A 14147-nucleotide genomic window follows, 5' to 3' on the forward strand; every position below is an offset into this window, starting at 1 on the left:
GTTAGAAGAATGGGATCGTAACAATTTTTTCCTTATGTTTTTAAGTTTTCTTTTAGCATTATATTGCACAGGTAAGTACTGGAATAGTTTATCAATGACTTCATCTTGAATACTTGAAGTTAATCTGCACAACCAATTCTGGGTTTGATTCTCAGTGTACCTGCAAGAAAGTACACAACAGTGTGTGGAAAAACAATGCCCATGAAACCTCAGTAAAGTTAAACAACTTTAGGAGGGCTGCAATGGATTTAGTTCAGCAAATACTTTTTGATTGTATTCCATCTTTTCACACTTCAGATACTTGAAGATGTCATTGTCAGAGTGAAAATTTAAACATGTAAAATTTCCACACCATTTGGCTGCTGCAGAAAATGATTTTAATACCTGGGAAAATGGAGAGTCTATGCAGAATGTGAGAGATTTTAACATCGCAAAATCCTTTCTTATTAGAAATGTGCTTCAAGGTTGATGAAATAAAATGGAACAAAGTATGAGGTTCACGAAGCGAAGAACTGGATATAAATTACACAACTGTTAGCTGACTGAAAATGTAACTGCAGGTGACTAGCTGAACAATTAAAAACGTACTGGTCTCATCCCAGTTCAGAAACATGTGCTTGCAAAATCTACCATTGAAGCTGACACTGTAAACCTCATTCTTATGTTTGTAGCTAATCTGCTTGGATCATGGTGGAGAAGTGTAGAGAAATTTGTACGTTATCTTTATGCAGCACACATTCAGTGTGCTTTATTGCTTCATACCTTTATTAATCAGCATCTCTCATGTATGCTAAATTTATGGAATGTTAAATTCCAAAAAGATGGCTGTGTAAACACACGATTTTCTATCCTGCTGTGATTCAGACTCCACATCAGGAGATATGAGTGGGTCATGTTCTAGGCATGTATGAGGAGTGTCTGCCTTTGGAAGCACTACACAGAGGTTAAAATACCTCCATACAACAATGACCATGTCTGAGATTGCAAACTGAACATTTGTGTAATATGAAAAGTCAGTTGTTGGTCCCACAGGAATGGCTGCAGCACGGAAGTCGGATACAAATATGTTGTCCTGAGGGCACAAAGAAAAAAAAAAAAAGAGGGAACAATAGAACAGCATGGTGTTGTCCTACTTTGAAAGGGTGGTGTGAAACTGGGAGAAGTTTAGCAGCATATAAAACTAAGTTCCTTAACCAAGGTGGGATTCCTTTCATCTGACATTTTTGCATGAAGTCTAAATTTAATGTCATTTTACCTGACAAAAAGGAATGCTTCCCCCACCAAACAGGAAAATTCACGTAGTTTCTCGGGCTTTTGGGCTGTGAAGGAGCTTTTACTATCTGTTTAACTGTTAGATACTACCCCTAAATTAATACAGCTGGATAGTTAAAAAGACTCTCTTACCCTTTGATGTTATTTTACCCACGGCAAACCATGCTATTTCACCCACTGTTTGCCCTTGATTAAATGACACTAGAAATGGTGTCATTGTAAATTCACTCCCAACCCCAGACTTTTTGGCACCAGGATAGTGCAACTCCCACCAAGAAAGCATGCTGCCTGGCTCAGAGAGGTTATTAACTCATATTCTTTTTACTCCAGCAATATAGTAGCCTATTATTTTATATTTCAGTTAAAAGCTATGATAGTGTCACCGATCTCAGGTTCTTGTTGATTGCTGATATTGTTGTTGGTTTGCTTATGATGAATTATTGTTACTCCTTTATCCTCTTAGCTTTAAGCTGTTCTCCAAGTCTTTTGAGCCTTGTACGCTTCTCCCTGCAACCTGATATTTATTCATACCTTACTCTGTTTCATCTTTTCTTAATATGATGCTCATGCTCTGAGTAGGGAAACGTGACATGAGAAGTGCAAAATGTTGGCCTCATGGTGAAAATCTATAGTGTTTTTATAAAATGGAGATGCAGCTCTTTAGCCTACGAATGGAATCGTTTAGGAAGCCTGAGGAAGCAGTACCTTGTAACTGATACTAGTTTCATGACTAGTTGTCAGAGCTTCTTGTTTGGGTGAAATTCAGTTTTATGTCGATTCCAAATCAAAACTGCTGTTTCACTTTGAGTCAGCAATGTCTGCTAATATCCAAGGTGAGGTCCTTTCCTTGGACAACCTGCAATAATTACAGCTATCAGTCAGGGATTAAAGAGGGTAGCAAGATGTACCTTTTCTACTTGTTAAGAAATGTCTGCTTTTCAAGTGTTAACATATTTTAAAGTAATGACTGGAGACAAATTTAGGGTAAAAAGTTAGTAAGAATTCAACCAGAAACTTCCATGTAATTTTACATGGACTCTGATTTCTGCTCTGGCATTCCTGCAAGATGGCAGTGGTTCTGAATATGAACAAATTATTTTGTGAATGTAGTGTTTGTAGTGTGTAGCTGCACCATTTTTAAAAGCACGGGTGTGAATATTAACGCTTTGTGCTTAGGGTAAGTAATAATAATAATATAGTATTTTCCTCTCTTTTTAGTCCAGCCTTCAGTTCTTGGCAGTGGTATTCAGACAATTTCTTCATCTAATACAATGTGGAAGACAAATTCTTTAGGAGTGGACAGTATAAGCAGGCAGAGATCTTCATCTGATCCACCAGCTATTCATCCCCCTGTGCCGCCATTGCGTGTAACATCTACAAGTATGTTTCCACTTTCCCCTGTTTTCCCTTCTGCTGTATCTAATCATAGTTGGCTTATTTTTCCATTTTCACAACTCATATTTCCTCTTTTGGTGACTGTAGCTTCGGCCTATCGTTCTCATCCAGTAACTTAGTACGAACTGTCTTCTCTGAAATCCCAGCGAATGGTGCAGTGCAAGGTCAACGGGAAGTAGTGGCTATTACTAGAGCTAAAGAGCTTTCCACTTTGATATGTAGTTTTAATGATGCATATCTCACCAGTGAGCTGTAAAAATAAGTGTTACATATAGGCCTGGGGCTATGTCTCCACATTGTGCATAATTCTTGAAGAGCGTAAGAGTGTAAAAAAGATGTTTTAATGCATTGCCAGCTGCTGTTGTGTTGGTTTCAAGAATTCAATAGAAATTTAATTAATTATTCAATATAATGTAAAGTTTCGTTGACTAAATATTAATTATAACAGGATTTTTAAAAAGAATTTTCTCTAAACAAAATTTCTCAGACGCTTGCTCAAATACTTTTCCATAAAACACCAACTGAAGGCCTTGATTGAGCAAACAACAACATCACTCTAAATATAGTCATGTTCTTGAAAATGTTAGATCAGAATGACTTTGGTAACACTTGAGAATTTTCTTTGCTTGTACGTTAATGCTTTGATGAATTGAAGTATTTGTGAGCGCTCTGATCTTGAGTAGGTGAAACAAAACGTAAACCTCTTTCCAAAGAGGTCACCCTTCCAATGGAAGGATAACTTCATGTTTTAAGTTGTTGATAACAAGTAGTAAAGCATTTTTCTTTGATGAAGATAAATCCTGTAACAGGAAGACCTGTGGATGAGAACCCAAGAGACCAAATGGCAACTAGAAGTCTAATTCCTTTTCATTGTCTAACTTTTTTCCATAGATGTGCTTTCTCCAGCACCACCGCCTCCAGTGGCAAAGACAGCCAGCATTATGGAAGCTTTGAACCAGCAATCTAAACAGCAACCAGCTCCTCCACAAACCAAGCCAACCCCACCACCACTGCCCCCACAACCTCCTAGTCGAATCTCTCAAAGAAAGCCTATTTCTGGGTAACTGATGCCATTTTAGTACTTAATGCATATATTTCATAATGATTAACTTTTCAATTTTATGGTATATAACATGCAAGTCATCTGTAATGTATGCAGTCTTTGCCAGTGATGTGTTCTAACATGTGACAGAACAGAAGACAGATACTGAGGGAGCAGATTACAAGGGTTCCCATGGTAAAAACAGAACAGCCTAGCAATTTAATGTTTTATAACTTTTACAGTATCTACAGAATGCTTAGCCCTCATGGAAATAAGGCACAAAGAATAATCCATTTCTAATTTTCTTCTGATAACAAGAGATAAGGGAATATTATGTCTGATTGTGCCATTTGTTGTTCACATGCTTATCCTCTGTTCAGTTCCATTCAATATTTTCATTCATGGAAGGAGTTGAGACTTGGAATAGAGAATACAATCTTTAAATTTGTAAGAAAAAGATGTTACAAGTGAGAAATGTACTGGTGAATAGGATTATATTTAAACTAGCCTTGAAAAACTAGTAGTAGTCTGGGAAGAAGAGGAGTGTTGTTTAGTACGCAACGCTTGGTACTGAAGAACAGCCAACTGTTGGAGTATGGAGAACAGCTAAGTATGCTTAAGCAAAAGCCTTCAAGAGAAGAATCTGCAAAGACATGGTGAATCATAAATAAGAAGACTTGTGCTGTTGTGGAATAGGCAAAGAGAAAGAGCATTGTTTGATTATAACCTGCAAAATTTAGGAGTTATTTATTCCAATTGGCTCAACATCAATAATGTCTCAGCTGGACTACTGTAATCAGTCTTGGTTATTGAATTAAAATAAAGATACAAAGTAGTAAGGCCAAAACCAGAGAAGATCAATAATAATAAGTCTAGAAAATATGGCCTGTGATAAAAGTTTGGAAGAAGTAAGAGTCTCTCATCCTTAAAATTAAATAAATAAATAAATTGGAGCACAGATGCAGGTCTGTGTATATAAAGTACTGCATCGCTCCGCTCCTTTTTACATCTCATGGTGGCTCTAAAAAGAAAACTTCTAAGTTGTGACAATAATGTATGGAAAGTTTTCCCAAAGTAAGCATAGTGAGATATGTTAGTAAATTGTCTTGGAAAATTTTGGATTCTTAGACACTGAATATTTGGTAGAGCATCATTTATGCAAGCCTAGGTGGTTAGCAAGTATAGATAATGTGTATATGTGAGATAATGCACATGGTTGATGCTTTGTGAGTGAAAGAAGCAACCAACCATTGAGTTTCCTTTCTAGCCTGTTAATTGCATATACATGCAATTGTAAAAGGGAGAAGCAACTTCCTGAAGTTTGCTGTAATGTACACGATACATATTTTTAACAAAGCACACCAGAGAATTTTTAAAAAGTAATGTTAAGAACTTCAGAACTTAGGGAAAGAAAATCAGCTTTGTACAAACTGCAGAAATTGAATGTATGTAATTCTTCTGCCTTACGTTTTTAGATTAGGTGCAATTTACCATTGGCCTGCTCAGAAATAGGGAAACAAACTAATATTTTAAAATACCAGACACTGGAGTATACTGAAGATGTTACAAGAATTTTATAATTTGGAAAACAGTCTGAATGCTTGTGGTTGGAGTTCTTGTTTGTTTCTTAAATGGAAAATTTTCTAATTTTTTTTGAACAGGACTGAGAAGTCATCTGGCTTAGCAAACAAAGGGCAGTCTAGAGGACTTGGGTCACTACAACAAACTGGTAATTATGCTTTAGAGATTTATTTTACTGTAATTAAGCTATTGTTATTACAGCCTAAAGGAGAGTGTTTTCAGTTTACCTTGTACATTTAAACACAATCAGTACCAGCATTTTTGTTTCTTTTCTTGATTGTATAGGCCCTTATGCTTAAAGCTTTTCTGCATGAGTTGGGGACAATTATGTCAGCAGTGGAACCATGTAGCAAGAATCACAGAATGGTTGAGGTTGGAAAGGACCTCAGAAAGTCATCTGGTCCAGATCCCTGCTCACAGGGATGCCCAGGACCATGCCTAAATGGGTTTGCAAGGTCTTCCAGGGAAGGAGACTCCACAACCTCTCTGAGCAGTCTGTGCTAATGCTTCATCACCCACACATTTTAAAAAAAAAAAAAAAGTGTTTCCTGATGTTCAGAGAGCACCTCCCATGTTTCAGTTTGTGTCCATTGTCTCTTGTCCTGTTACTTGGCACCAGTGAAAAGAGCCTGGCTCTGTTGTCTTTGCACCCTTCCTTCAGATTTGTGTACACATTGATGAGATTCTTCCTCAGCCTTCTTTTTTTCTAGGCTAAACAATCCCTGCTCTCTCAGCCTTTCCTTCTGTGAGAGATGCTCCAATGCCTTAATCATTTTTGTGGCCTTTTGTTGGACTCTTTCCAGTATGTCCACATTTCTTTTGTACTGGGGAGCCCAGAACTGGATGCAGCACCCTATGTGTGGCCTCACCAGTGCTGCTCAAGAGGGGAAGGATCCCCTCCCTCAACCCATTGGTGATGCTTTGCCTAACACAACCCAAAATACCATTAGCTGTCTTTGCAGCAAGGGCACACTGCTGGCTCATGTGCAGCCAGCCCCTCCAGGTCCTTTTCTGCAGAACTGCTTTCCAGCTGGGTGGCCCCCAGCACAGCCTGGTACCTGGGTTTTTTTCTTCTCCTTAGCAGTGGGTCCACGTTTTCCTTAGCCTTCCTTTTGTCACACATGTGCTTACAGAAACCGTTCTCCTTGTCTGACATCCCTGGCCAGCTTCAATTCCAGCTGGACTTTAGCTTTCCTGATGTCATCTCAGCTCACCTACCCCCCACACATATTCAAAGAGAGGATGCAGTATGAAAGCTTCAGTTAGTTCACTCTCGTTTACATGCCTCATATATGAGGCAACAGGCAAGGCCAAAATACATTTCTGCACAGAAAAATGTGATTGTAGTTTTAAAATGAAACTTCATACATCACATCTAATTAATGAAATTGCAAATTGATCCTGCTTTTGTAGTGATTTTAGTGGAAGTTCTTCTACCCAATCTATTCTTCCACTGTTATGTTTATTGGTTCATACTTTGATTCTTTTTCATTTCCCTTCAACATTTCCACAGAGTTGGAATTTCCAAATCATTATCAGAATGTGTCAGAAGTCTCCTGTGAAGGGTACAGCATCTTGATAAAGATGGGATTTATTAGGAAAGAAAAGTTCTAAAATCTTCAGTCTGTAGAGAATGGGTGGGGAAATGGGAAATTTGGTTCTGGTGTCATCTGTTTTATAGGCTTTTTTTCTCTTAGTCATATATCTTATACCTTTTCTCAGTGTAACTGTGATATTAAAGGTCTTAGGTAATTCTTCTTGGGAAAAGAGGCCTTCTTTGGTAAGGAAAACGGTAGGAATGCCACATTCAGTGTAAAAAAAAGAACGACATTAAAGATGAAATACTCATGCTATACATAATCCTTTGTATTCGCTAATTAATAATAATGATTTTGGTTTCAATTTGTATTGCTCTTGTTGTTTTTTTTTTTCTTTTTTTAAAGCATGCCTAGGATTTAATCATTTTACTTGCCTTAGCAGCAGGAGAATCTTCTTCCGTGTGTGAGATCCCAGTAACACAAACTGGTTCTACAGTGAATACTTTGGCACAGATCCAGCCACCAGCACCAATGCCAAGGAAATCACAAATAGTAAGTAGACAACCTAGGTTTAGATTTTATTAAAGCTTCCACACACTGTCAAACGCACAGCTGCCATAATAGTCTGTTCTGTTAGAAATGAAGTGTGTGAACCATGGAAAATACAAAACCCCTATCCTCTCAAATGTGTGACTTGTGGTAGGTATCTATGAAAATGTTGCTTCTTTTGCATTTCTTATTCAATGATATGTGATCTTAAATGAGAAAGAACACCAGCAAAAAAGGAGAAAACAAAGACAAAGCTTAGATTCACTGCTTGTGTCTGAATTTGTAGAATTTATTGTTTGATTTATTGAAGGTAGGTAAGCTTGATAAAAGAATAGTAGGTCGTTTGTAAGCCATATGCAACTCACTTTTTAAACTTCAGTGAAGTAAGTAGTAAGGGAGGTTTCTTGCTTACTTTTACGAGGGAAGTAAATACACTTGTTTACATTGGTGGACCAAATGGCTTCAGAAAAGACTGGGAGGAGCTAATTTCAAAACAAAAGAAATTGGAACTTTGTGGAATTGTTTCACTTTGCACCTCTTTGTCATGCATTCGATGGGTGACAAGAGGGAAATCTGTTGGAGGTTACTAAGTACACAGGAATCACACCTGATGTGAGGCATCACAACCAGAATCATAGAATCATAAGGGCTGGAAAAGACCTCCAGGATCATCTGGTCCAACCATAAGGTGGCTGAAGGGGGAAATGGAAGGCTGGAAGTGTTGAGCTGGGAGTGTTGTGTATTCTTCTTCTCTTCCATCCTCCCCTAACCATACAGTGACTCTTAGATACTGGACTTAGGTGGACTCTTGATTTCATTGTGTGGTCTTTTCTTACTCTTATTTAGGTCCATGAATGGTGACACACGTAGTAGTGTCAATATTTGTATTCTTGTACTGGTGTAGGTGAAGGGACTTATTTCTGGATGTCAGTTTTGCTGTTCCATATTGTGTAGTTCAATTGACTCTTTGGCCCTTGCTCCAATTTTACATTGTTTTCTTCTGTGGCAGACATAAAACATTTATATGCTTGGTCATGACAGTATTTCTCTGCAGCGAGCAAATCACCATACAGAGAGCTCGTGCTCTTGAGATACTGTATGTGACTAGATCTGGGCTGGTTTATGCTTTAAGGTCTGTATAGTTTAGTAGGTAAATAATAAACTGAGAGGTAGGAGCTGTGCTGTTCCTGGCCCTATGATTGTGTTATTAGTGGGCTGCAATAAAACATCTTGCCTTCTTCGGTCCTCTGTCTCTCTTCGTTCATTTTTATTTAACCATATCTACTGAAGTAGTAACTCTCCAGGACAGGACTGCAGCGTGTATGTGTGCATAGCCTTGTGCATTTGTTTTGAGTTCCTGGAACTCCTCCTAGCTTTTGTCATCTGATCATGCTGAAAAAAAGAAACACAGAGACATGCGGAGTTCATCTTGCATTAGTTGGGATTGTAAAATCTTCTGTTTTCTTGCCTCTCCCACTCTTGTTTAACCAAGTTACTGCCTGTCTTGCATCAAAACAATTTTCATGGTTTAGGCTGTAGTAAAATTTAATAGTCTGGTTAGTGAAAAATTGAATAGCTGTCCCTTTAGCTTAGATGCACTAAGGGAATTGCCATACTTACTCCATGAAGCTGTTGAACTCTGATCACAATTTCTGCTGTGTGCTCTGTGATTCAGTGCTGGCTACATACATTGAATACATTATCAGTTCAGGAATAGCTCCCTACCTGGCTTTCTGTCTAAGTTAAGGTTGTAGTAGTTCTCTATCTTTTTTCCTTCTTTGTTTTACAGGGCAAATTGCTTCACTTATGTGTGAATGGGTTGTCCTGGCTGTTTTTTAGGAACAGTCTGTCTCCACTCTCAGGTTAATATTAGCTGCACGTTGTATGAAGAACAAATCTGAGTCTCCAAATATCTCTAGGGCATCAGTAGTCACAAAATTCAGCCTGAGAAAATCAGCTGGATGGTTTTCTTCTGTCATAAGACAGAGAAGTAAAGAGAAACCTGGCTCAGGGGGGTGTGTGCTAGTTAAGGTGCTTTAGCTAAATCAATCTAGCTAAAGCATCTTAGCTGAGATTTAGTCAAGGGCCCCTCAGCTAAAGAGCTTTAGCTAGATCAGTCTAGCTAAAGCACTTTGGCTAAATCACTCCCTTTAGCCTTATACTTCACCCTTTTCTGCTAAGTCTGCCAGAGAATCTGGAAGCCAAACCAGATTTAGGAAATGATTGTAGAAGTGATTCCTGAGTAAAGAAAAAAGAGACCTCGTTACAGTGCACGTGCAGCCAGTGAGTTACCTGCTGTACAATGCATTTATTTACCCAATAGTCCATTTTTCAGGAGGAAGGTTCCTGATGCTTCTTTTTTTCTCAATGCATGCTAGAGATTTTTGAAACCGTGTTGTAGATATATGGAAAACTTCCCTGTTTGTTAGTCTCCTGGGAACAGGGCTTTGTCCACAACAGAACATTTGGCTGGTCAAAAGAAGCAGACTTGTGGATGGAGTCTCTTCTCCCCTCACAAGCTTCCAGCTCCATGGCTGCCCTAAGTAGAGATGAGGACCAGTCCCTGAGGAACTCCAGGATGGTGGTGAGATCTGCATCTCCTTACCCCACCTGGAGCCTCTGTCCCAAACACCCGCTGCAGTAACAGCCGTCTGTTGACCTGACTGGCACTTGCAGCTCTGCTCTGGCATCTGAAGGTAGAAAGGAAAGGGTTTTGCTGGCTGAGGCTGGGGAAACTGGAGGAAGGGGTAGATTAATGTAGAAAGATTATGCTCTGCCATCCCATGCTCCTTGCATGGAAAGACAATGCAGGTAGCATTAGTATTTGGTATACTATTGGTAGCATCTCTGCTTGCTTTACATCAAGTCTATTTTGATTCTTCCCTGCTTATTACTCACATTGCCTTATTTTTATATTTCAGTCAAAAACTAAACCCAAAAGAGTAAAAGCGATTTACAACTGTGTAGCAGATAACCCAGATGAGCTAACTTTTTCAGAGGGAGATATCATTGTAGTCGATGGTGAAGAAGATCAGGAGTGGTGGGTGAGTATTTCCTATTTTCTATCAACTTACTTTGAAATAAATGAAATCTAGAGGTTGATGCTGACTTCAGAAGATCCCTGTTGGGTTTCCAAATAAGAGAAGTTTCATCTCGTGGAAACTTGATTCCAAATGTTTCTTTTGTTTAAAATTCAGGCTTCAGATAAACTTTTAGCTTTTCTCAAGAAAAATTTTTACATTCAGGAAAAAAAAAAAAAAAACAACACCTGGGTAGTAGGGTTCACAATACACAGGGGGCATGGTCTGTGTGACTTAAGGAAACTCCTGGGTGGGTGTCAGCAACTGGAGAATCTGCTACTATTTCATCTTCCTTGAAGATGCTGTGTCACAGTCCTCAGGAGACAGCTTTGTATTGTCTTAATTGTTTAGCTGACTGAGATTGAGAAATGGTTTATTCTGTGTGCTGGGAAACCATCTCAACTATTTGTACCCCAGAACTGCATCAGCTAAAGTAAATTTGGAAAGTTATTATGCATGAAAACACTCAATTTAGTTGTTAGCTAGTAAAGAGGAGAATTTCATATTGCATCTAAATTGCAGGCGATAAATTATCGCCTATTTGTATAAACACAAATAGATTAAGAAACAAAACGCTTGAGATCTGTTGAAGCTTGATCCATTCTTTTACCTTTCACTGAGAAGAGAAGGCAGCAGAAGCAACTTAAAAGAGGCATGATACGGGCTGCCAGGCGTTCCAGAATGAACTGAAATGATGGAGTAGTGGGACCACATCAAGAGGTGTTACTTTTAAAGAACTGAATAAGACAATTTGAAAAAAAAATAAAAGTCTATAGTTGAATAACAAAGGTCACTGGTATTTGTTTTGGTTCTAAATACTTTTTGAGATTGACTTGAAAACTGTCTGAACTCTTGCAGATCGGCCATATTGATGGAGACCCCAGTCGGAAAGGAGCTTTCCCTGTCTCATTTGTGCACTTTATTGTTGACTAAATTGCTACTGATAAGTGGAGACATTTCTCATTTCCAGCGGTCACAGAAATAAGTTTTGCTCTATTTCATTTCATCTACCTATCTGCAGACACCTTGCCAGAGCACTGCCCAAGTCCTAGGTACTGTAGCTTACTTTTTTATTACCATTGTTCTGATTTTGGGACTTTTAGAACTTTTTTCTATGTGAAAACTTCTCATGAGCAGTTTACAAAAACAATCAGAAAAAAAAAACTCTTCCTGTATTTTTTTAAGGTGAACTGAAAAGCTTTAACAATCAAAACCCATATGTGTGTGTCGACATCACAACATTATGAATTTTCTTTTGAAAACATTTGCTGTAATTTCATTCTCTGTTTGGTAACATGACAATACCACAGTTCAGTGTTGCTTCCCCAGTCAAAAGAAATTGTGTGCATCTGTAACAGGGCAGTGAATTTATCCAATTCTCAATACCGTTGTAAGGATTCAGAACCAAAACGTGCAAGCTGCTGCATAGTTCTCAGTCGGACTCATTCAGCATCTTGCCAAACTGGCTGTCATCCAGGATGTCAACTATTGCAGAAGAAACAATTTTAACTAGGTGTCTTTGGCCAGGTAAAAGTGACAAAGTATTTCAGTTTACCACAGGAGAAACTTCTTTCTTTCAGAATGGATGTAGATATTTGCTTCAAGTTATCTGAAATCTGTGTTAGTCGTTGAACTTTCTAGTTCTGATTTTGTGAGCTTGAGACTGTTTCATTTTTCTAGGCTGCACGTGTGTGGAACCTGTTTTTTGAATGTTCTTTATGTATGTTACATCCATTTTGGTCATTTAATGTGACTACTGCTGGTTATCTAAACGATGGCAATATTACCGAGTTAACTGCATTAACTCAAGGATATGAAAACTGCACTTCCTGAAATGTACTTAATCATGATGATGGATTGCAGAGCATTTCTTACACTTGTATCATTATAGTGGTTAGACTTTTTTTTTTTTAAATCTTGAAATTTCTTAATCATCCAGCAATGTGTTCGCACAGAGAACATATTTGGTGGAGGATGTAGGTAACTATCCGTGGTCAATAAGGTCTCTGACACCTCACAAGTACACTACGTTATGTTCTGTTTGATAAAAATTTGTGTGCCACTACCTTGCAAACAAGGATGGTTTGCTAACTCACTCTGTATTTATATAATATACCCACATATATGGTAGCTACACTGTTGTTAAATTTGTTTTACTAATTTGTGAACAAAGGCTAGGCTATTGGTAACTCCCGGGTGGTTGGTGGAAAACACCGATACAAATCAGACATCATTTTGATGTTGGCAGATTGAGAGATTGTACCAGTTTTTGCTTGTGCTACAGAAACAACCGATGGCATAGGATAAGAGAAATCTATGTCTAGGTCAAATTGGCGTTGATCACGTTCTGTGAATATTCCATCTCTAGATTTTCCGAGAAAACTTTGAATCTCTGGACAAGTGGTGTTTAAATTGGCCACTTCGTATTTAACAGAAAGGAAAATAGGCCACTGCGTAGTCTTGTTTGGAGAAAAATCACGTTGCGTTAATGCTGGAAGAGCAACACTGATCTTCCCTTTATCACCTTCCCTGAATGGTACAGTTGGTTGATAGCCTCTCAAACGTGTGGGTACAGCCAGGTATATACTGACCTTTCATTTTCTAGATGCTGTTGCTGCAGTATAAATGGGGAACAAACTGGAATGTTTCAAGATATTTTTGTTGCAAGTTGAAGCAAATTAGTCTGTATTTTCAAAGTTCCCAGTAAGATGATAGAGTAATAGTTTAGCACTACAGTTTTATTCACTTACTGATAACGTTCAGTTTGCAACACTATTTTGTATGTTTCTATCCCTGATAGAGTCTAGAGAGTAAATGGGCATATTATTTTGCACAGATCTCCTAATGTACAGTATTTTTAACACAGAATCTTATAGTGTATGTAACAACTCGTAAAGTTGAACAATGATGCGAATTTTCCTTAGGCTCTGCTAGAAGAGGAACACACTTTAAAATGTCACAATCCTGTTCACTAGTCACTTAGAAAATGTTTAGACTTCAGTGTAATAGCACTACCCCTGCAGACTGTTAAAATGTTGAGGACCAATAAGGAGCAGCTAAGCAAAATTTATCCCAAAACTTTCAACGTTTCTCAAAGTTTGCTTGTCCTCTGGCAGAGGAAAAAGAAATTCTAGAGCCTGTAGATATCTATTTATAATATAAAAGTAAGAATTTTAAGTCCAAACCTTTGGCGTATTTCATACAACTTTTCAAATCTGATCAAAATAATGATTCAAAAAGCTGTTAATAGACAGACTATTAGGTTGCTGTGTTAACTGTTTAAAAAGGAGCAAATGACATTTAAAAATGCAGCTTAGAATGCTATGAGATGTATAATATTCAATTCAGTTGTTTTTATTTTGTTTAGTTGCAGAGCAACTGTATATATTGTATAACCGAAAATCAACTCTTATTTTCAATGTCCTGGATGCAGTGATTTATAATTAGAGCATGATTAATAAATTTTACTCTTGTTAACCAGTCAAATGTCTGGAAAAATAAAACTACTTTTAAAATCACTTGGGCTACTTCTCTTATGTCACCCTCCCTTGCTTTTTGATATGTAAAATGAGAAATACAAGTAGTAAAGGGGCAAAAAAAGTACATCTTGGGGATTCTCACTGGAATGTAAGAACTATGGAGGCAGCACATATTACATTAGGCATGTAAAGCACTAAATGACTACTTATT

The 14147-nt window shown here is 38.0% G+C and overlaps 1 protein-coding gene across 3 annotated transcripts in view; it reads left to right on the forward strand.

Moving 5' to 3' along the window:
* Positions 1 to 13975, forward strand: part of ASAP2 (ArfGAP with SH3 domain, ankyrin repeat and PH domain 2) — an 83961-nt gene extending 69986 nt beyond the window's left edge. The window contains exons 23-28 of one of the 3 annotated variants that reach the window (XM_068678550.1): positions 2491 to 2652; positions 3559 to 3727; positions 5371 to 5438; positions 7268 to 7380; positions 10299 to 10421; positions 11316 to 13975. In XM_068678550.1, coding sequence (XP_068534651.1) covers positions 2491 to 2652; positions 3559 to 3727; positions 5371 to 5438; positions 7268 to 7380; positions 10299 to 10421; positions 11316 to 11390 — 710 coding nt within the window. In that variant the 3' untranslated portion in view covers positions 11391 to 13975. The remainder of the gene's footprint in view (positions 1 to 2490; positions 2653 to 3558; positions 3728 to 5370; positions 5439 to 7267; positions 7381 to 10298; positions 10422 to 11315) is intronic. The other 2 variants (XM_068678551.1, XM_068678552.1) reach the window with 2 other exon arrangements.
* Positions 13976 to 14147: the final 172 nt, after the last annotated feature.

Source organism: Anas acuta, chromosome 3 (genome assembly GCF_963932015.1).
Source record: "Anas acuta chromosome 3, bAnaAcu1.1, whole genome shotgun sequence".
NCBI classification, from domain to species: domain Eukaryota; kingdom Metazoa; phylum Chordata; class Aves; order Anseriformes; family Anatidae; genus Anas; species Anas acuta.